A 21,327-nucleotide genomic window follows, 5' to 3' on the forward strand; every position below is an offset into this window, starting at 1 on the left:
CTGTCAGCACAGAGCCCGATGTGAGGCTCCAACTCACAGACTGAGAGATCATGACCTGAGCCAAAGCTGGGCGCTTAACCGACCGAGCCAATTATACTTTAGTTTTAAAGCAAACCCAAATCTTTTACACAGCACCTTCTGAAAGAATGTTATGAAATGAAACCATTATAGGGGCAACACGACCCCCAAAATATTTGGGAATCATGGATAAATCCTGCTGCTGGTGGAGTGGTGAGTAGAGAAGTAGACAGAGAATAGAAAGCAGCAAAGGCAGTGAGAAATGGAGCAGATCATGGAAAACATGGACTGAGTGCCTATTCCACATTGGCACATACACTCATCTTGTCAACAATCCTCTCGGGGTGGTATCATTATCTGCAGGTCTGCCTGACTTCGAGGCCATGCTCTGGGGAAAGATCCACAGCTTGGATTATGTTTCTGAGATCAGGAAAAGGGAGGGGAAGGTGGCCACGGGTACCTGGTACGGATTGAAGGAAATACTGAGTGGAAGGACATTAAAAGTAAACGTATTCTGCTTCCAAATGTTGCTTTTATCAAGCACTACCTGGAACCCTAAGTATGCTTTGACCTCCAGACATTGAACTCAAGTGTCACAAGGTGAGGGAGATGAGCTGGCTACTTGGATCTTCACAGAATCTGGCTACAACTATACCTTCAGCAACTGGGAGCCACAGAGCTAAACCAGGCACAAGGGATGCAAAAATGCCAGGCTTGGAAGAGTTTTCAAAAGGTGAGGCATGTGGACTCCTAACCAGCCCTTGACACCTGTGGCTCAACCCTGGCAACTTACCAAGCCCTGCACACCATCTTTCACCTCCTGAGATAAGGCTCCTCTGCGCACATCAGTCCACCCATCCCTGCAATATATAATTCTCTTTCCTGTGGTCTGGAAGAGAACTGATCCTGAAAGCCACCAGGGGGCGGTGTAAAGCAGGGACCCTGTGGACTGTGAGTGCACAGCTGAGACAGGCAAGGGCTGGCTCCTCAGTGGTACCACCAAACCCCTCCATTCCCCAGACCCCAGACATTACCCTTCCACTGAGGCCCAGCTTCCTCAGAGCTTCCATTCTTAACTCAGGGGCACCCGAATTCCTGCCTGTCTGCTGCATTGGAACATGAGGTTTCCAGGAACACCCAGGCCAGGGAAGCAAAGCCCAGAGAGAGAGAGAGAAAACAGGGGAAGGAAGAGGAGATGGTGAAGGAAGCCAGTAGAAACAATTAGGACAGGTGATCAAGAAGGGGACTTGGGGGGGGGGGGTTCCTGGCTGGTTCCGTCAGAAGAGCATGAGACTCTCGATCTCAGGGTCACAAGTTCCAGCCCAACTTTGGGTGTAGAGATTACTACTACTACTAATAATAAATAAGCTTAAAAAAGAAGGGGACTCAGGTTGTAATACCTATATGCTCTTGCTTGGAGAGCCTCCCCTTATACCCCCAAACACACACACCGGGGCTTGAAGCTGTTCTCTGCCCACAGCCCTTCAGGAGAGGTAAGTTCCAGCCCTCTGTGCCCATTCTTTCTCTTGACCAAGAGTGTGTGGGAACTATCAGTTATAAATTAGCCAGGGATTCCCAAGGGTCATCAGTTAGTCCAGTGACATCCCAGAATAAAACACGGGACCCATCCAGACCCTGACACTAGGGTAGAATGGGAATGAGGTTGATTCACGGCCTTTGGGAAGGGACCAGGATTGCAGGCTAACAATCAGGGACCAGAATTCTCTGGGCATCAGTAACTCAATGGCCAGAGACCTTGCTGGAACCCCTATGAATGAGAAAGGACGTTCCTGGACCCTCTTGCTCCTTCAACAACCCTGTCCCCTCCAACATTCTGTATGGAACCGTCGGGGCAGAAGGATGGTGAGAGAAGGCACCAACAGCCTAGAAAAGGGTATGACTCATCTGGTCTCCTGGTCTCCGGAGCTGATCAATTGGGCCCCACCTCTGAGGGGAGGAAGCAGGCGGGAAGACCTGCTGGGGTGGGGTAGGAGGAGTCAGAAGGAAGGTATTGCCTCGGAGTTAGTTCCCTTTCTCCACTCTGGAGGTGAATTACTCTCTGAATAGAGATATTTTCCAATAAGCTCCTGCAAGCCTTCCCTTTATTAGCCCACCTGTAGGAAAATGTCAGACGTCAGATTGGCTGGCTGTGTCAGACAGTGTTAACGCCGTGCCCTGGCCCCTCACCTTGTCAGGCGGGGCAAGCAGATCATTATATTACAATTTATAAATAGAAAATAAAATAAAATAATCGGGTGGGGCCGAGGCACTCGGGAAGAGGTGAAATAGTCCTCGTCAGGGAGTACCCACCATCAACCCCGTCTACCTAGGACCAGGATCTCCTCTCAGCTGGAGGTTGCCCCTAAACCAAGCAGTCCAGTCTCGCCTCCATTTTTTCCCCTATCCCTTCCTCCCCCCGCAGTCAGCCTCCTCTGCTGCCCACATCCCCAGATCTCAGCCCGAACGCCCCGGTTTCAGCAGGCGCCTCTGGGTTTCTGGGTCCGCCGCGCTCAGCCCAGCAGCTCCTCCGCCAAGCGATAGAGGAACCGAGAGTACCAGTGCATGCCAGTCGGCTGGACGGCCCCGCCGGGAAGCAGCGCCCCCAGCGCGTGTAGCAGGCGCAAAGGAGCGAAAGCGCGGTGCGCCCACTGATGACTCTCCAGAACCGCGTAGCACGAGGCCAGGACGTCGTTGACCAGCAGCGTCCCGTGTGCTGTGAGCGGCGCGAACACGCCAACTGCTTCCTCGCGCGCCACGCGGGCTATGCGTGCCGGCCGAAGCGCGTCCCCGCCGGGCGCCAGCACCGAGTCCCCCGCCCGCAGCCGGCGCGCGAACACCGGCGCAAAGTCGCCCGGTGCGGGCGCTGGCCCCCGAGCGGCGAACACCAGGTGCCAGGGCGTGAGCAACAGCTTGCGCGGGGGCCGCTCGGTCTCCACAGCCACGAAAGAGGCCCGGCGCTGCAAGTCCCGGTCCAGGAAGAGCAGCACGGGCGTGGGCACCACCCGGCCTGCCGCGTCTGCAGCCAGCACCCAGTCTCCGCGGTGCAGTTCCCGCAGGCCCTTCCGCTCTCCGCTTCGCAGGCGCACGGTGGCATTTCCCGGAAAGCAGCCGCCTGCCCTGACCGCCAGTGAGTTATCTGCAGGGAACATGCACAGAGATGACTGAATCAAGACCAGCGGTTCCAGGATGTACAGATTCTCAAAGATATGGGTCGAGCCCAGCCGCAGACCTCAACCAGTCCTGGGACAGAATGTAATTTCCCATGGATCTGGCCCCAACCTGGGCAGAAATGGAAGGATGGTTTACAACCCTAACGCCCACTTGGTCTCCCCTACGGTCGCACCGGAGAGGTGCAGCCTCAGTTTCCCGGCAGGAGCCCCCTTTGGGTGGACCTCACCACCCACCCCCTACTGTACCGGCTTTGACCGACACGTGGACGTGGTTGCGGGACTCGTAGTAGACCCAGTCGAAGCCGGCTTCCACTGCTAGCCGCGCCAGCAACCCATACTTATTGCGGTCGCGGTCGGACGTGGTGATGTCCAAGGCACGACCTTCGTAGTGGAGTGAGTCCTGAGCATGGTGGCCATCTTCGTCCCAGCCCTCGGTCACCCGTAGGCGCACTCCGGGCCACATGTTCATCACGGCAATGGCCAGCGCGTTCACCCGCTCCTTACAGCGCTGGCGAGGAATAAAGGAGTCAGTCTCCTCACTACCACTCTCACCTTAGGGGCAAAAGGGACCTGGACGGGAGGGTCGATTCTTTGTTTTCCTGGCCTGACTCCACTCCCTCCCAGGTTTTGAGTGTCCCGGAGAAGTGAGAAGCCGAATAGGTGCAGTCGTCAATAAGCACTCCCTTTCCAGACCGTTATGGGAGAACTGTGGGGTGCCCTCGGAGATTGATAGGGGGTGCCTATATCTAGCTCTTTCCCCACTTTCGACGCCCGCCCCTCACTCGTTATGGGACCTCGGCTCAACCTGGAAGAGGGCAAGAGTTGAGAGGGCGGGTGGAAGCTCGGTCAGGGAGGGGTTGAGCAGCCTGGCTCCCGGAGAGGAGCCCCTGTTTGAGGCTGGCCCCCGCCCCAAGGCCCGGCTGCCCTCCCTCCGCCTGATTCATCTTTTGTTTCGTTGCCTTCCCTGGCACCGGGCATCGCTTCCTTCCTTCCTTCCTCCTCCTCCTTTCGGCCCCTAGCATTAACCCCTTCGTGGTGCGAGTGCCCCCCACAGAGGTGCCCAAGCGGAGCCGTGGGGGATCAAGGCTGCTGGAAAAAGGGTTTGGGTGGCGGGGGCTGCGCGAAGTACAATGGCCATTCTCCGGGATGACTTAACCGAGCGAGAATCCCGGGCCGAGGCCGGGGACGCGCCGGGAGAAGCGGACTCAGCAGCTCCATCCACAAAGGCGCTTTTCAGCCGCCCCGGCTCAGGGAGAGGAAAGGGCAGAAAGCCGCGCCCCCCATCCCTGCTCCCGCCCGCCGGGCCCCCTCCCCCAGCGCGACCAGCCCTCCCAATTCCAACTCAGGCTCTGCCAGCCTGGAGAGCCCGGTCTTTCCATCTCTGTTCCAGATGCATCCCAGAAAGGCGTGGGAGTAGCACCTGAGATTAGCAGGAGCTGCCCTTGCGCGGAACTGGGGGGCCCCCTGCAGGGTGGGAGTGGAGAGGAGGGAAAGCATCAGTGGCTGGAAAGCCTGCACCCGGGGGAGTGAGACCACGGTTATCTGGGCGGCTCTAGTCTGGGAGCCGGAGACCTTGGCACGCACCATAGCACGGACGCGGCGGGAGGAGGCTCGGAGAGGACAGCTTCCTTTTCTTCTCCTCGCTCCGACCTCTCACCTCGGACTTGGTTTTCTCCTAAGTGCCAGAGGGGCACTTTCCCCCTTCCCTTCTTCCCGAGTTTTCTACACCTCCGCAGGGTTGGAGAGCAGGGGAGGGGAAGACAGGAAAAGTGGTAACTCCTTCCAACTTTTTGTCGTTCTGTCCCCTAAGGAGGCCCTGAGGCCTTGACCTGCGGGGGCAGCAGCCCAGTGCAGAGCCAACTCAATGGAGGCCTTTTGCAGCCAGGGTGTGGGAGATAAGCAGGACTGAGGGGTTCCCAGACCCGTTAGAGCCCCTCCTGGGCCTGTCCCTTTTTCTGGCCCCTCTGCTGCAGGTGGCAGCCAGAGGAACAGGTCACAATATTCCATGACCAAGGAGGGAAGGAGTGTCCCCTTCCCAATCTCTGAGTAGAAGTAGAAGGAATTCTTTCTCCCCTGGACAGGTTTTCCTAACAAAGTAACCTGGAAAACTATGGCAATTAATCGGAGGAAATCCGTACCCCTCCCTCTCCCCCCACCTCCCCACTCCATACACAATTAGGTGGTGTAATGGAAAGTGTATAGGACTTAGAATCAGGAGTCCTGAATTCTAGTCCCAGCCATGCCACTAATTAGTTTTTAAGACTTTGATTAAATCGCTTTTCCTCTTGGGGCCCAGTTCTCAGCTGCAAAATTGAGGCGGGGAGGTGGAAAAATGTGACTTCCAAGTTTCCTTCCAGTTCTGACATTTAAGATCACTGGCCAGAGGTGGTCCTTCACCCCTAAGGTATTGCTCACCTCATCCTAGGTCAGTTAGATTCCAGTCTGCAGCAGATGCTTGCTGCATGGTAGTTGAATTTAATCTTCAATTTCAAGGAAAACCCCTGAGCTAAGCTGAGCTTGAGGGATGCCTGGAACACTTTGATTCTCAGGTGGGCCCGTCTCTTCTTCCCATTGAGGACTACTTTTCACCCAAGACAGTCGTTTAGACTCTAGAATAGCCTTGCCTTGGTTCTAGGGTGCCTCTCCCATGCTGAAGACAATTCCTGCTCAGCCCCTTCTCAGGTAGATGACCTGGTGACCTAACCCTTCGCCACCCCTTTCTCCTTCAATCTTTTCAATCTCTTCAAAGCCCACAGATCTTTTCCACAATCAGGTCAGGAGCCAGGCTAAGGGTAGAGCTTTCTGTCTGCTGCCTAGCCAGCTCCTGGCCCCCAGCTCACCCCAGCCCTTCCTGCCTGGCTCGGTAGCTGACCCCCGGTCCACGCCTCAGCCATTTCCCGTCTCGCCTGCCGCCATCCTCCTTTCCCCGCCCTCTCTGTCTCTCCCAGCTTCACTCTCACTAGTCCCTCCTCCCCTCCCCATTCGAGCCTCTCCCTATTGGGATCCCTCCAGATTACTTAGTCCAGTGAGCAAAGGTGGGTTTTTTTTTTTTTTTTCTTGGGCGGGGGGTGGAATGGTGGGGAGAGATTTTGAGTTTAAGGTCCCTATAGATGAAACCCAGCTCACCCTTCCGGGGCTGCTGCAGGAACTGGCAGTGCCCTGGGCGCAGGTGGGGAGAGGTCCTCCTTACCTCGGTCATCAGGCGGTCTGCACCACTGTTCTCCTCATCCTTGAAGATGATGTCCGGGTTGTAGTTGGGCACCAGGTCCCGGAAGCGCTCGGAGCCCCTTGCCACTCTCCCCTCTGCCGGCCCACTGGCGCCTAGGGTCCGCTCGGGCATGCTGGGCACAAATTGCTTGTAGAGCAACGGCACGAGCTGCTTGCGCACGTAGCGGCGCCGGCCAACCGGTCCCCGGCCCGGCCCGCAGCTCTGGGCAGGCAGCGCCAGAAGCGCCAAGCAGCACAGGGGCACAAGCCTGGCCGGCAGCGCCATGGATGCAGAGGACTCAGGCCACAGGGAACGTTCTTGTCCTCACTAGCTCGCCCGTCAGTTGGGCATTTCCCTAGGCACCAGAGAGCCCAGCAGGCAGAGCTGCCCCCAGAGTGCCCTAGAGCTCTTGTGGCTCTGCGCACCTGGCTGCCGCTGGCTCTGCCCACATGCCCCCGGGGGGTCTGGAACCTGCTACTGATGGGCCATCATAGCAGGGAAGGGGGGTCGTGGGTGAGTGCCAGCCCAGCCTGGCTCTGCTGCCCGGCTCCTGCGCTGCCAGAACTCCCCGGCCCCGCCTTAAGTGGCCCCTGGCCCCGCCCCCCGCCCTTCTCCCAGGACCGTCCCTCCCCCTCCCACCGGGGCGGGGGCTCTAGTCGGTCACCGCTGGTCCATTGAAGTGTGTCCCATCCTGGAAACTGGGCAGGCACCTGTCTAAGAATTCCTAGCAGCTTTTCAGTCCGTAGCTGCCTGAATAAGCATCCTTCTACTCCCAAACCTAAGCTTGGCACCAAACCACCCTCCTCTGATACTTGAATTGGATCTTTACTGTCCCAAAGCCTATCCTGGCAGGCCATTGTCCTCTGCTATCATCCAGTATGATGTATGGGTTCCAGTTTCTACCCAAGGCCAGCCAAGCCCTTTGGGCATACAACCAGAGCCTTTCTTCTCACTGGTCCTCCCCAAACGTCCCCCACTTTTCATCTCTTCTCAACAGTAACTAGGACTGGAAGGGGTGGGTACCAGCGGACCATTTTCTTTGGTAACTCTGCAGCTTTTTTCTGAGAGCTTCCCCCAGAATCAGGGACAGAGTTTTGTAGTTATTATCTAGCTCTGGACTTCAAACTTCCACCCTGTCAAACACCCAAAGGCTGCTTCTCTTCTAATGCATAACGTTGTCAGGTGGAAGCTGCTGGAAGGTAAAGTGAGTACAGTTACAGTCTCTAACAGGCTAATGGATGCTTCCCTTCACCTTCCATCTAGGCATCTCTCTATAGCTTTCTCCCTCTCTGGACCCCCTAGGGCTCTGCTTCCAGCCATCTAGGTTCATCTCAGAGGCTTTGAGCCTGCAACACTTCACCCACCAATCTATTATTGTTTAGAAATCACTGTCTCTAAGAAGCCTTCCCTGATGTCCTGACACTGCCCACCTGTTTCCCTGAGAACCAGTGATTAACTGTCAACCTTTGTGGTATGTATTAGAATTATGTCACCCTTACTAGACAAAGCAGTTCTTAAGTACAAAACTGTTTACCATGAATCCCCGTGGCTAAATACCTGGCCTAGAGTAGGGCGCTCAGCAAATTTTCGTGGAATCTACACTTTTCGTGTGTGTTCTATACTCCCCCCTCCCTCAGCTCCAAGACGAGCACTCAGTGCAACTCTGTACATTAGAAAAAAGTGTTCCTTCCTCAAGACACCTGGCTGCCACTTGCAAGAAAATGGCTGTAGTCACATAAAGACTATGAGGTGAATGGTGCCCCTGGAAGTTGTACAATGCAAAATCTGTATCATCCTGAGCAGAAACTTTGTCCCTACCCCGCAACATACCAGGGGCCTTGCATTGTATTCTAGGCACTGATAACCTCCGGAAAGATGGAGTTACATTATTTCCTGAGAACTACAAACCCTGGTTAGTCAGCCACTTCTTTTACTTTACATCCAAGTCAAGTCAGGGAGGACAGGGCTGAGGACATGTGCATATAGGGGGAAATTATCCTATTTCTACACTCATGCTCACTTACCCCCCAATAACCAAGGCCCAGAAACAAACCACGAAAACAAGGAAGAGTCAAGGGACCAGTCAGCTTTAAGCAAGGCTAAGGGAGGAGGAGCTTCCCACTGCTTAATTGTATGGCTAACACTAGACCCAAGTCCCTAAAAGATACTAAGAATGCAGAAGGAGGGGGAAGAGAAAGGATGGTGGGCAGGATATCTGTTTTTCTCAGTTGGTAGATTCAGAACTGGTGGGAATAAGGCTGTTCAACAGACACAGAGACAGAGACAGAGACAGGCCATTTGAAAAACCAAAGCAAACCCTGGAATCAACTTTATTGCTGATGGTTGTGGTCTCTTCTTCCCTATGCCCTCCTCTCTCTGATGGTCCAAAGCCCCTCCAGGATAGCACAGTGCTTAGGCTCTGCTGGGCCAGAGGCAAAGGAGACAATCTGCCTCCCAAGTCTGCCCCCAACTCAGTCCCTCCCCTGAACCCACCCTACCCTATTGCACATCAAATCATGTAAACATGGCTACGGGCATGGCCCTGAACAGCAGTGAGGCAGATTGATGTGTAAACAGATTTGGGACCAGGAGCCAGACCCAGTCACCCAGCCCCATCCCATGCTGAGGCCCACAGTTAAATCTGGAAAAGCAGGGGGGCCTGGTCCCAAACTCTGGCTCAGATTATGCAACAGTGCAGACAGCTCAGCTCCCCTCTACCACCCACCCTCTCAGATTCCAGGTCCTGAGGTCCACCCACTCCTGGGCGCCCCTCCAGGCCTGGGCAGCAGATGGCAGTGTCCAGTTTTCTCCCTCCCACCCCCAGCTGGACGTCACTGGTCACTGGTGCTGGGTCTTCCTAGATGCCCGGGGGAAACCGGAGACAGGCAAAGGCAATCTGTCCAGCCCTGGAGAAGAGGGAGGGTGGGTGGTCAAAAGCGGGACATAGGTCCAGTCTTGGGGGTAAGGAAACCGAGCCACAGAATGGGTGTCTGAGGCAAGTTACAAACAAAGCAGAGAGCATGCCATCTCTCCTGCATGAGTGATCATGGTTCCAGAGGGCCCCACCTCACAACCACCCCACTAGCCTGCCCCCACACTCCTTCTCACCAAAGGCCCGGATCAGCTCTGCCCGCACAGCTGCGGTAAAGGTCTTCACCAGACAGAGAGTGGTGAGGCCCGCAAAGGCTGCATTGTAGAGGAACACGATGTAGAAATTGCCCAGCCAGTTGAAGCGTCCAAAGTCACCCAGCAGGTCAAAGCGAGTGAGCCCTGAAGTACAAAGGCCAGGATGGGAGTGGGCTCCCCAGCTCCTCCCTGGCTCAGAGCCCAGCTTTCTGCTGCCTCCTGGTGGCCACATCTCAACACTGCAATTCATAGGTTGGACTCCCCTATGCGTTAATGACTCCCACTCTCAACTTGTCTCAGAGGGAGTTCATGGATGTTGAAGAAAATGTCAGCAGCTAGGCTTGCTCCAACCTCCCTTCCAGAGTTTGGCATCTTCTCCTCCAATGGGGCCCCCCTCTGGCTCCACGTGTCCCTAGGAGCTCCCTGGGCCTGCTACTTGTTCCTGGGCCAGGAACCTAAAAGCTGGTCACTCAGTGCTTTTTTGGGGGACAGAGCAGTGTGGAGGCTCAGAGCTGTTTTGGTTCGTATCCAAACTCCACCCCTAGCTAATTGTGTGATCAGGATCAAATTCTTTAAATTTCTGTGCCTCGGTGTCCTTAACTATCAAGTATAGAAAATAACAGGATTGTGAGAATTAAATGGGACAACACGCATAAGGCACTATATATATGCCAGGCACTATTCAAACACTTACTGAGCCATAACCATCATAATAGTGTCATCATAAGTCCAAATACTGGGACCCTCTCCTACCTAAAAACATATTCTTACCTGCATCCAACCCACGTAAGGAATTAACTAGTGGGCCACAAGTCTAGTGTCCTACTAAATCCCCATGGCATTAGTAGTACAAATGGTGTAATGGAGACAACACGAACTGAAGAACCAAACAGAACTGATGTAAATACTAAATCATTTAGGAGACATGGATGATGGTATGATGGATGGGGGGATGACCTATGCAACTCCCATACTACCCTGGGGGAAACTATTATACTTTTGGACACTTTTTACCAGGTAATTCTAGATCATAGCTCTAAAGATGGGAGAAGGATTGAGTGTATTATCTGATGCCCCAGTGTGTGGGGAAAAGCACTGGACTGGGGTTTAAGAAACAAGCGTTCTTGGGGCCCCTGGGTGGCTCAGTCGATTAAGCATCTGACTTCAGCTCAGGTCATGATCTTGCAGTTCATGTGTTTGAGCCCCACGTCGGGTTCTGTGCTGACAGCTCAGAGCCTAGAGCCTGGAGCCTCCTTCTCTCTGCCCCTCCCTGCTCATGCTCAGTCTCACTGTCTCTCTCTCTCAGAAATAAACATTAATAATAATAATAATAATAATAATAATAATAAAGAGACAAGGGTTCTAGCCTGACTTGGCCTTGCTTCAAACTAGTTGTCTAACTCGCTAAGTCAATTAGCTTCTCTGTTTCTTGTCTTTATAAAATGAGAATGTTTATTAGTGGATCCAGCCCAAAGGAAGATTTGGGGAAAAGTGGTGCTTCTCCACCAAAAAATGGAAGTAAAAGGGAGAGACTATGGGATGTAGCTAATGGGAGAAGTATGAGCTTTGAAGCAACACTACTCTGAAGCTCAACAGAGGCGTTTTACAGGGCCTCAATTTCTCCATCTGTATAATGGGGGTAATACTTCCTTGAAGGTTTGTTGTGGGAATTAGAGACAGCATGTATAGAAAGTATAAGCTTAGCATGAGTAGGTACTCAGAAAAAGCCAATTAATTCCTTTACCTCCTTTTGCTACTTACCCAGGGTTCGAGAAAAGACAGGAAGTGCTGAGCTTAGGACCAGGAGACAGACACAGTTCCCAATTATCTGGGTGGGAGTAAGGAAAAGGGGAGGTGAGGGTAGCAGAGCTGCTAGCACCTAGCACCCATGCATGCCCCCGGGGAGGCTTCCACTATACCCCGCCCCCAGCTACCTGCGTCATGGCTGTGTCGTGCCATCTGGGCCGCAGGCCCCGGAAGAGTGGAGAGCTGTAGAATCCCACAACTGAGGATATCATCAGGTAACTACAACTGGGTTAAGGAAGAACTGGCCAGCTCCCAAGGATTAGCGTCATCTCAAAGGAAATGGACCTCTCCCCTAACCCTCCCTCCAAGTAAATCTTCTTTCTGAACCCCAGGTTGGTGAAGACTTGCCCCCTTCCCCAACATTCCCACCACACCTTCCCACCACAGTCCCAGGAGACAAGTCCAGTGAACAGAGGCAATGGTGGGCTTCCAGAAGGATACAAAATGAGTACAACCTGAATGACGGCACCAAAGGAGCCTAGCTTGGAGAAGGAGACCTGGCCCAGGGAGGCATCCTGAGAGAAGGAGTGGTGTCACTATAGAGTATTCCCTACCAGGAGCACCACCCAGCACCCAGCCTTCACTCTGGCCTCAGCTTCTGTCTCTCACCCCTAGCCTTTCTTAGGCTCTCCCCAAAAGATATGGTGGGAGGGTGGCCCAGTACCTGCATGCCTCGGGGCATGGCAGCCTCATCGATGAGCAGCTCCAGGATGTGGATGGCCACAATGAGCACAGAGAGGCCCTGTGTGAAGCAAGGTCATGGACTTCCATTCCTGCCTCAGCCCACAGCTGTATTCAGAGCTGAATGTTAAGAGCAGATACTCTGGCCCAACATTTTCAGTTTCCCATTAGCTGTGTAGGACTGTTCAAGGCTGTTGCTAGCAACAGAGCACCTTTGAGGGTATTATAAGACACACCGTTTCTGGTCAAAGAGAAAAATGTACCTCTTCCTCCAGACTGATAAGACTTATTTCCAAGTCCAGAACATGGTAAGTGAGGGGATGGACTAGATTTCAACCCCTATTTTCATTCCAGAGAAAACCCGTGTGACTACTACTCAGTGGCCATGTATGACCTTAGGCAAACCCCTTCGCTTCTGTTTCTTCATCTACAAAATGGGGATTGATGTGCGCGGTACAGGGCAGGGCACAAAGTAGCAATCAGTGAGAGGCAATTACTATTATTGAAGATAACCAGGTCCCTGAATCTCCTCCCCCTTCCCTGAGAAGACCTAAAGTACTCAAGAGCCTACTATTCCTCACCTCCACCAGGAACGGAATACCTACCGTCAGTACCAGTAAGCACAGCATGGCCAGGGGGTAGCCCAGGTTCCGCTGCCAAGCTGAAGCCTTCCGCCGCTTCTCTGTACAGGGATGGAAAGCTGTTAGCAAGGGCCTAGAATGAAGGGCTACCTTCCTGGGGGACACATAGGTATCAATCCCTACCAACCTACGTACCCAGCAGGACCCTCTGTGTCTGCAGAGCCAGGACCTGTCTGTGCAGCAGCTCCATATCCAAATGCAGCCAGCAAGAGGTGGGATCTGAGGGCAGAGAAGATAGTGCTGCCCCCCAGTCCTGAGGGCCCTGCCCAAGCCATGCCCACCATCCCATCTGGGGAGAACCACGACTCACTGCAAATCCTGCGGGTTAAAGCTGCCTCCTCAAAGGCTGAACAGTACAGCTGCTCCTCCAGGTCTTCCAGCAGCTGAGGGGAGGGGAAAGGGGAAACCGTCAGAGGTTCCCTGGTCCCAAAGGCCCAGGAGACCCCCGCTCATCCCAGGATCCATAGTCTCATTCCTTCCCCTAACCCTCATTCATCACTCTGCGGCCAGTGGCTTTACCTAGTCCCTCCCAACTGCCTGTGTTCTGCCTTGCATGTCTGGTGACCAGCTCCAGATGATGGAAGGGAAAGGCACAAGAGGCAGCAAAGGCTGGGACCTTCTGCAAGGCATGCACCACACAACTGTCGGCCTGCCTCACTGTTTGGCCCCAGCTTTTCAGGAATCAAAGGGCAAAGAGTACTACATACCCGAGGCTTGACCAGTAGCTTCCCAGTGACTGAGAACATGCGGGCGAGACCTAGTGGAGTACACACTGTGGGGACAGGAGCCAGTTACCTGCCAGACCTTTCTCTCAACCACTTTCCCTACCCACCCTTCCATTCCCTCTCTTTCCATCCTGGTTACTCTGATCCATGGACTTTACCCATGCTCTCCAAGACCCCGAACACTCACCCAGGAGCAGCAGGACCCCAAGAAAGGAGATGCAGGAGTAGAGGTAGGGGAGGTAGTACTCCCAGAAGTCTAAGGGTAAAAAAGAAGTAAGTCAGCTCGTCTCTCCTCCAGCTTCCTGAGGGCTAGCTAGCAAGCTTCAGAGACTAGCAAGGACACCACATACAAGCCTATGGGGGTTAGGCAAGTAATACAAATGAGGAAAGCTGGCCTAGTGCCAGCAGAACAGGAAGCAGCGGGGTCCTAAGTCATAGGACCAAACTGGAGGTCTTAAGCCATATCTAAAGAACACAACTGCTATTAGGCCCACCCAGTCCCTGGGGTCTAGTGTGGCTGGATCCTCAACCTTGTCAGAAAAAGCCATAAATCTAGATATTTAATGTGAAATCTCCCAACTTTTACATTTCAGCAACTGACACCTTTATATTTTAATCATTGCATGGGTCCAATGGATCATTCCTGCAAATTGGACTTGGCCTGAAGTCCATCTGTTTGAAACTTCAGTCTTAGAAACATGGTCCCAACCTTCTCCACCTTAGAGGGATACAGTTGTTCCAGGCAGAGGAACATCAGCCAACTGCAGAGTCACGCAGCCTGGAGGGTGGGGAGGAAGCTGGCTCTCTCACCATAGAGTGACTCCCTGCTGGCCTTGTTGTTGTCCACAATGGCTGAGGCCACCCACACCATGCCCAGCACCAGGAGGGTGAGGAGTATCAACATCACCACCGTCTCATAGACCCGGCCCAGGACACCCTATAGGAGGAGACAACAGATGAGGGTCAGGTTCAACATCAGGGGAAGGTAGGAGACACTGGGGATGGCAGCCTGGCTGGGGAAACCAGAGAGGACTGGGTTCAGGAGACAGGGAACATCTAGGGACATTCATTATACAGGATAGGCTTCATCTGGAACCCCCTCCTCAGGTACCTTCTCTATCCTGCCTTGCCCTGGGAGGCTGACCCCTGAGGGCTGCATCAGGTAAGCTCTTTGCCCTCTGGGAAGAACAGGCAGGAGAGTGGAAAATAGGAAGAGAGGGATCAGGGTATTTCTTCAGTTTCCTCCTACCTTTGGCTTTATGGTTTTGGCAGTGGCTGTGAAGCACCTTCCAGCTTCAAGTATCAGTGGGTTCCAGAAACTATTTCCCTTTGCTCCCATAGGCCTAGAGGTGGTAATGACTTCCTGCTGCCAGTAGCACTTCAAACTCCTTGTTGGTCCCCTTAACTCTGATTAAACCTCTGCCAATAGTCTTTGTTAAAATCTCTTCAGTTGAACCATCTGAGTGGAATTCTGTTTCCTGCCTGGGTATAACCCCACTCACCTTTCTGGAGCCAGCAAAGCCCTCAGACTCAGTGAAGAAGTATGCAAAGGGCATGAGGAAGATGAGGGACAGGTTAGAGAAGAGAAAAACGAGGTTCCAGAGGCCTAGAGCAAAAAAGGAAAAGCAGAAGTGGTCAGTGGGGGAATGGGAACGACCCATTGGGGACTGATCATGTGGCAGAGGAGGGGGCAAGGGTGGGGTGATATACGACTAATTGGCCTAGGCTGTCTGTGTCTGTCTGAACATACCCGTTTCCTATCCCCACCCCAAGTTGCAACCAGGAGCAACGTACCATGGATGAGGGAGCCGTTGAGCCACTGGATATAGTAGTTGCGAGGCAGTGACAGCAGCACCTCATTGCTGATAATGGAGAAGGGCAGGAGCAGGACAGCACCCAGGGCGACCGCCAGGGTAAAGGTGCAGAGCTCGAGCCTGGGCAGAGAATGGGTGGTGTCCTTGCTTAGCTCGGGCACTTACTCCCTTTGGCCCAGGAAGCCCTATTTGTCCCCATGGGCACCTGTGAACTACATGTAGTAGTGACAGACTGAGGGAAGGAGCCATCCAGCTAGGGCACTACCACTGCCCCCCTGAACACCCCCTCCAAGGAAGCCCTGGCACAAAGAATGGGAACACCTTAGGCATTCATGTCATCTGCCACGACACTTGCCCAGACTGTCCCCAGGAATGTGGTCCTCCTACACATGCCTGCTGGGTATGGCAGGTATGCCAAGCTAAGGGGCTTGTCTTCTCTTCTCTTCTCTGCTCAGAGATGTGGATTTCTGAGCTTGCCTTCTCCAGCCCAAATAAGAGCAGGGTCACCTGCTATGCCCTGCATGAAGGCACTAGGCAAAGGAAAATAAGGAGGAGCTGAAACCCAGCTTGATAGCCAAGGCCTGTGTCCAGGACTGCCTCAGCTGAAAAGAAGAGACACTTTTTTATCTAGTTGGTCCACCAAGAGGGGAAGGTTGCCTTCCTCTAAACTGTTCACCTGGAGGGGTCATCTCTCTATTTTCCCTATATGTGCTGGTGAATAATAATAACAGCCTGGAGCAAGGGTTATCCTCTCAGAACCAAGCATGCCCTGCCCTTGACAGTTCCACCTTCCACATCCCCTGCTCTATTTCCATTGGTTTACATCCCTGCAGTACTGCCTCCCTGATGGTCACTGGGAGGTGAAGCCAAGCTGGAACCACTTCCGGTGACTCAGGCCCCAGATCACAGTCCCTGGCCAAGAGGCTCCCAGAAACTCCTGGCCTAACCAGGAAGACAGGAACAACAGCTTTTCCAAGCGTCTCCAGGGTGGAGTGAAGCCGGAAGAAGCCAGAAATGGAGTGGCAGCAGAAGCCCTCTCTTCATTGTACAACACCTCACTCTCCCCCTGGCTCCAGGAGTCTCACTAGATCCCAGCTTCTAAAGGTTCCTGGTGCCAGGTGCTGAGGCAGCAACACTTACGCAATCTTGTTGACTGTGGCATCTTCATCATCCACTACGAGAGAGGGGGGGGCAAGGGGAAGAGGTAGGACATCAGTGGGCAGCTCTGGGAACCATCTGTGCTGCAGTGGGCCCTGCCACCCCCTCCCTATCCGGAGGCAGAGCTGGACAGGAGGCTCTGGGAGAGTCCACAGTATGAACCCACAACCTATTCTCTGGCCAAGGTGGCAGCTTTAAGATCTGTGGTCCCAGGAAGAGAGAGTACAGGCCAGAAATTCTCTCACTTCCCTCCCTCCCCACAGTCTCTCATTGCAGGTTCCTCTTTGCAAGCTGAACACGTAAGAAACAACTGGTCTGTAAGGCTGGTTACATCAGTGGCTGGATTAAGCAAAGGGAAAACAGGGGAGGGGGAGGGGACAGTCACAGAGAAAGCCCTCAGGAGCATTACACTGAGGAGTAACTGTCTTCTAGGGTGGGGGCTCATGAAGCCTTCTAGAGGGAAGGAAAGGCTAGGGCCGGGACAGGATGATCCGGACAGGCAGGTGGAGGGAACTGGGGCAAGTGTGTCACCCGAATCGCACAATGCCTACGGGAAGGAAAGCTCCAATCTGAGCACACTTAGCCTCTCTATAAAGAGAAAGTCCACCTTCACCAGGTCCTGGGGTCCCAGTGGTCAGCAGGTCTCTGTTACTGGGTGTGGATGCACTAGTGGAGAGAACAGCTTGTACCCATGGTAACACTCGCCATAATATCCATTTTAGGTTCACAGAGGGCTTTCATATTAACCATCTCATTTGGTCCACACAGTGTCAATGAGCTGGTTAGAGACTATTAGGCCTGTTTTGTAGGGGATGGAACTGAATGTCAGAAAAGTTACATGACTTGCCCAGTGGCTTTATCAGTTGCAGACCCTTCTGTCTAGACTTTCCACTATACCACCTTGCCCCTGCCTGTGGAAGGGAAGCAGAACAGGCAAAGGCTCCGAAACAGTTGACTCTCCTTTCCCAGCAGGCACCATAGGCCCATTCCCCTGAGGCTGGCCCCATGGCAACAGGATCCCTGGCAGAGGACAGGCAGGAGGGAGGAAAGTCACGTACCTGTGGTGAACTCAGCAGGCTTCTTGAAGTGGGTCAGGGCGATGTGGCAGAGGATGTAGAGTGTCGCAAACAGAAGTGTTGAGATCTGTGGCAGAGTGTGAGCTGGGATGAGAAACTCTAATCCCCAGCATATTCCACAGCCCCTGCGGCCTGTTAATTCTATGGGGTCACTTTCCCAAAACAAGGCACCATACTTCCCGGGGTTCCATTTTTCTCCCCAGTACTTTCTTCTGGTCAGGGCCCCAGGGGCCTCTAAGAAGCACCAGAAAGGGGACGGGGGGACAGTACTACGTCCAGCCCTATGAAGGTTTGTCTGGGAGAAAATAGCTTCAGCTGAACCCTGGTTGGTAAATGGGCAGAGAAAACTCCTAGAGATCCACGTACACACATGCCTGAAATGGGCCACAGAACCAGAGGGAATTTACTCCTAGTACATTACTGGAAAGAATATCAGGTTTCAGGGAAGAAGGGGATGCCTGCATTGTCCTGATCCTTCACTCTTCCTCCCTCTTCCCCTTCCCCTGCTGCCACTTTGGCCCAAGCTCCGGGAGAGAATAAGTAGGAATCATGTTCCTAGACTACTTCAGGATTTCTACTCTGTGTTTATTCAGGGGCCCTGAAAGATCAGATCTGCTCTGGGCTAAACTAGAGCCTCATTTAGTCCCCTGTCCCTCAGAATAGACCTTAGTTGAGGCCCAACATCTAAAATCTACATTTCTAGAACCACATCGCCCCCCCCCTTTGTTTTTTTGATTTTGATTTTTTACTTATTTTTTCTTTTATAATCATTTTATTTTTTTCCTATGTATGTATTTATTTATTTATAATATAATTTATTGTCAAATTGGCTAACATACAGTGTGTAAAGTGTGCTCTTGGTTTTTTGGGGTAGATTCCTGTGGTTCATTGCTTACATACAACACCCAGGGCTCACATCAGCCCCTTTAAAGGCTGTTAATTCCTGGTCCCTACTTCAAGTGACTTCCAGCTCCGGAGCCAGGCCTCTCAGTGCCCTTGGGCAACTGGCCCTCCAATCACCAGTTATGGCAGGACTTGGCCAGGTAACTCTGCACATGCATGCGTCCCTACCGTACCCCAAGTAATCTGCTGCTGTCCGGGAAAGGAGCCACTGGTCAGCTTGGCTCTGCAATCAGTGCTAGAGTCTTGAGATGTTATTGCATTTTTAAAAATTAATTTATTTAAGTAATCTCTACACCCAATGTGGGGCTTGAACTCATAACTCCGAGATTAAGAGTTACACACTCTTCTGGGGCATCTGGATGGCTCAGCCAATTAAGCCTCTGAATCTTGCTTTTGGCTCAGGTCATGAGCTCATGGCCTTGTGGGTTCAAGCCCCACATGGGGCTATGCGCTGGCAGTGAGAAGCCTGCTTGGGATTCTCTCTCTCTCTCTCTCTCTCTCTCTCTCCCCCTCTCTCTCTGCCCCCTCCCCCACTTGCACTGTCTCTGTCTCTCGCAAAATAAATAAATAAACTTAAAAACAAAAAGAGCTACACATTCTTCCCACTGAGCCAACCAGGCACCATGAGATGTTAATTGCATTTAAAGTAAGCAAAGAGGGGCGCCTGGGTGGCGCAGTCGGTTAAGCGTCCGACTTCAGCCAGGTCACGATCTCGCGGTCCGTGAGTTCGAGCCCCGCGTCGGGCTCTGGGCTGATGGCTCAGAGCCTGGAGCCTGTTTCGGATTCTGTGTCTCCCTCTCTCTCTCTGCCCCTCCCCCGTTCATGCTCTGTCTCTCTCTGTCCCAAAAATAAATAAACGTTGAAAAAAAAAAATTTTAAAAAAATAAAGTAAGCAAAGAAAGCAGGATCAGTCTTGTGGGTCCTCCAGTTCCCAAGAGGAGCTGACCCTATAGGGAATCTGCATACAGTGATCTATACAAGGAAGGAAGAAGTCAAAGAGACCCAAGAACAATGGATCTAGAACAAAATTTTAGCTTTTAATATTAGGGAAGCTGAGTAGAATGAGTTACTCAGATTGTACTGAAGATTTCTACTGCCTAGTGCTCTCTCTGCCCTTGGGCTTGCGTAACAGCCAGGAAGGTGGGAGGGCTCAAAAGGTCAGGCTGGAGTTCCACGCAGTTCCAGCAGAAGCTAGGTCATTCTCTAGAGCAGTGCATGGGAGCCAGGTGGGGGAGGCACGAGAAGCCTTCAGGCTGCCCTTGGCCAGCACTGATGTCCTCAGCTAACAGTACTAAAGAGTGGGGGAGATATTTAGCAGGCTGCTTCTCTGTCCAAGGTCTCATCCCTCCCCATTCTCTAGGAATGTGGGCCTCTATCCCTACACTGTTTCAAGGCCTGGCGTGTCTCCACAATATGCCCAACCTCACCACGTGGGACTATCCACTAAGGATCACCCAAGGAAAGCTGATCTGGAGTTCCACACGTGGACTGATACATTCCCTATTTTTCAGTCCTCACAGATAAGAGCAGACCTAGTTATGTCATGGCTCACTTTACCTCTCCTCCAGTCTGAGGCTGCCCAGGGCAGATTGTGAAAAATAAAGGATAACCCCATCAGTGGGTCTCCCTTCTCATTAAGGCTTCTGTTCTTCCAGACCTTCCCTTTTTGCTTTCTATTTAGTATCTGGGGGTGAGGGCTACTCTCGGGAAGTCTGAGGAAGGAGACAGAGGCGGGATGAGAATTGAAAGCAGGCCTGAGGAAGATGCAGCTCCCTAAGTGCCACCGGTCTCCCCTGGGGCCCAGAAGTGAGGCGTCCATCACAGTGTGGCAGGTTCAGCTGTTGCTCTAGGTGGCAGTGAGGGAGAAGGGAACGCAGCCTGCGGCTCTCTGGAGCACTGGGGAGAGAGAGGGACATTCACAGGGGAAATCCCGGCGTGGCCGGGGAGCTAGGAACCTACGCTTGTGGGGGTTTCTAACAAACACCAATGAGAAGGAAAAGAAGGGGAAAACTTAATTGTTCTCCATCTCTACACAGAATCCCTCCCAGCAAGAGTCCAAGAGTCCTTTCTTCCGAAGTGGGAGACCCATCAAAGTCCCCCGTTCCTCTGACATGCCACCCCTACACCTCCCAAGTTTTTCTTGGAATCTAGTTCAGCGTTTGGACGTCCCCCTTTTCGTGAAACATCAGTGGAGTTTGCGGGTAATGCAAACAAGCCCTCCCTCAATTAAAGCCATCCCTCTCAGACTATCCGACTACGAAGATAAAACTCACTAGCCTCGCAGGCCCACGCCCTGAACCCCAGCAGGGGTGGGGGGAGGCAGGAGGGCGGGCGGGGGGAGGGGCGTGTAGAGGGGAGGAACGGAAACCGACCCGCGGCTTTGTTTACCGCGCAGCTACCCTACTGATCCGATCTGGGGGTTCACCAGCCGGAGCACCGGTCCTTCCTTCTGTCAGGCCGGGGCCCTTGGTCGCTCGCCCCTGGACCTGGCTCTGAGCCTAGGTGGTCGCACTCCAACCCGAACTTCTCCCTCTCCCGCGACACCCGTGCTTCTCCCCCTCTTGGTCCTACCCTTCCTGCCCGGGTCCCGTACTCACAATGCACTCGCGAACCCTCTCGTGGAATAGCTGCTCTCGCACGGATAGCACTTCGTAGTCAGCTGCTTCCATACTCTGCTCAGCATGACTGGGGCGGGGGTGTCTCCGGGCCCGGGGAGGACGAGCGGGGATGAAGCCGCCGCCGCCACGCACCCGGACCCAGCCAAGGAGCCTTTCCTCGCAGCCTGCGACGGAAACTCGGGATAATCTGGAGCTCAGATTCAGTCATCCGGACGCCTTAAAGGGGCAGGCACCAGGCGCCTGGTTTTAAAGGGCCCTGGCCCCCTCTGCTCCCTCCCCTTTAAGGTCCGGCCTCAGTTAACTTTAACGCAAACACCCGCCAACAAGCCTGCTACGAGGAAGCGCAGGTGCTGGTTCTATCTTACTGGAGACCAACTGACGAC

The 21,327-nt window shown here is 53.3% G+C and overlaps 2 protein-coding genes across 2 annotated transcripts; both read right to left on the bottom strand.

Moving 5' to 3' along the window:
- Positions 1–2,103: 2,103 nt before the first annotated feature.
- DHH (desert hedgehog signaling molecule) lies at positions 2,104–8,592 on the bottom strand. Its single transcript, XM_030322511.1, has 3 exons — positions 6,379–8,592; positions 3,435–3,696; positions 2,104–3,154 (listed from the first exon to the last, which is right to left on the bottom strand). Exons 1-3 carry the CDS (start codon positions 6,679–6,681, stop codon positions 2,529–2,531), a joined length of 1,191 nt encoding a protein of 396 aa, XP_030178371.1. The 5' UTR covers positions 6,682–8,592; the 3' UTR covers positions 2,104–2,528.
- Positions 8,593–8,693: 101 nt separating this feature from the next.
- Positions 8,694–21,307, bottom strand: LMBR1L (limb development membrane protein 1 like). Its single transcript, XM_030322510.1, has 17 exons — positions 20,924–21,307; positions 17,406–17,490; positions 16,330–16,363; positions 15,170–15,309; positions 14,878–14,981; positions 14,186–14,312; positions 13,563–13,631; positions 13,358–13,422; positions 12,961–13,033; positions 12,786–12,869; positions 12,615–12,691; positions 11,993–12,070; positions 11,770–11,843; positions 11,457–11,547; positions 11,284–11,350; positions 9,505–9,666; positions 8,694–9,302 (listed from the first exon to the last, which is right to left on the bottom strand). Exons 1-17 carry the CDS (start codon positions 20,993–20,995, stop codon positions 9,235–9,237), a joined length of 1,470 nt encoding a protein of 489 aa, XP_030178370.1. The 5' UTR covers positions 20,996–21,307; the 3' UTR covers positions 8,694–9,234.
- Positions 21,308–21,327: the final 20 nt, after the last annotated feature.

Source organism: Lynx canadensis, chromosome B4 (genome assembly GCF_007474595.2).
Source record: "Lynx canadensis isolate LIC74 chromosome B4, mLynCan4.pri.v2, whole genome shotgun sequence".
Classification (NCBI taxonomy): domain Eukaryota; kingdom Metazoa; phylum Chordata; class Mammalia; order Carnivora; family Felidae; genus Lynx; species Lynx canadensis.

Excerpts from the sequence above, each read along its gene's own strand:
- DHH (XM_030322511.1), bottom strand. The coding sequence starts at position 6,681 with ATGGCGCTGCCGGCCAGGCTTGTGCCCCTGTGCTGCTTGGCGCTTCTG. Across the intron at positions 3,697-6,378 it reads CAGACCGCCTGATGACCGAG|CGCTGTAAGGAGCGGGTGAA; the intron begins GTAAGGAGGACC and ends ATTCCTCGCCAG. Across the intron at positions 3,155-3,434 it reads CCACGTGTCGGTCAAAGCCG|ATAACTCACTGGCGGTCAGG; the intron begins GTACAGTAGGGG and ends TGTTCCCTGCAG.
- LMBR1L (XM_030322510.1), bottom strand. The coding sequence starts at position 20,995 with ATGGAAGCAGCTGACTACGAAGTGCTATCCGTGCGAGAGCAGCTATTC. Across the intron at positions 13,423-13,562 it reads TGGGGTCCTGCTGCTCCTGG|TGTGTACTCCACTAGGTCTC; the intron begins GTGAGTGTTCGG and ends CTGTCCCCACAG. Across the intron at positions 12,870-12,960 it reads TTTAACCCGCAGGATTTGCA|ATCCCACCTCTTGCTGGCTG; the intron begins GTGAGTCGTGGT and ends CTCTGCCCTCAG.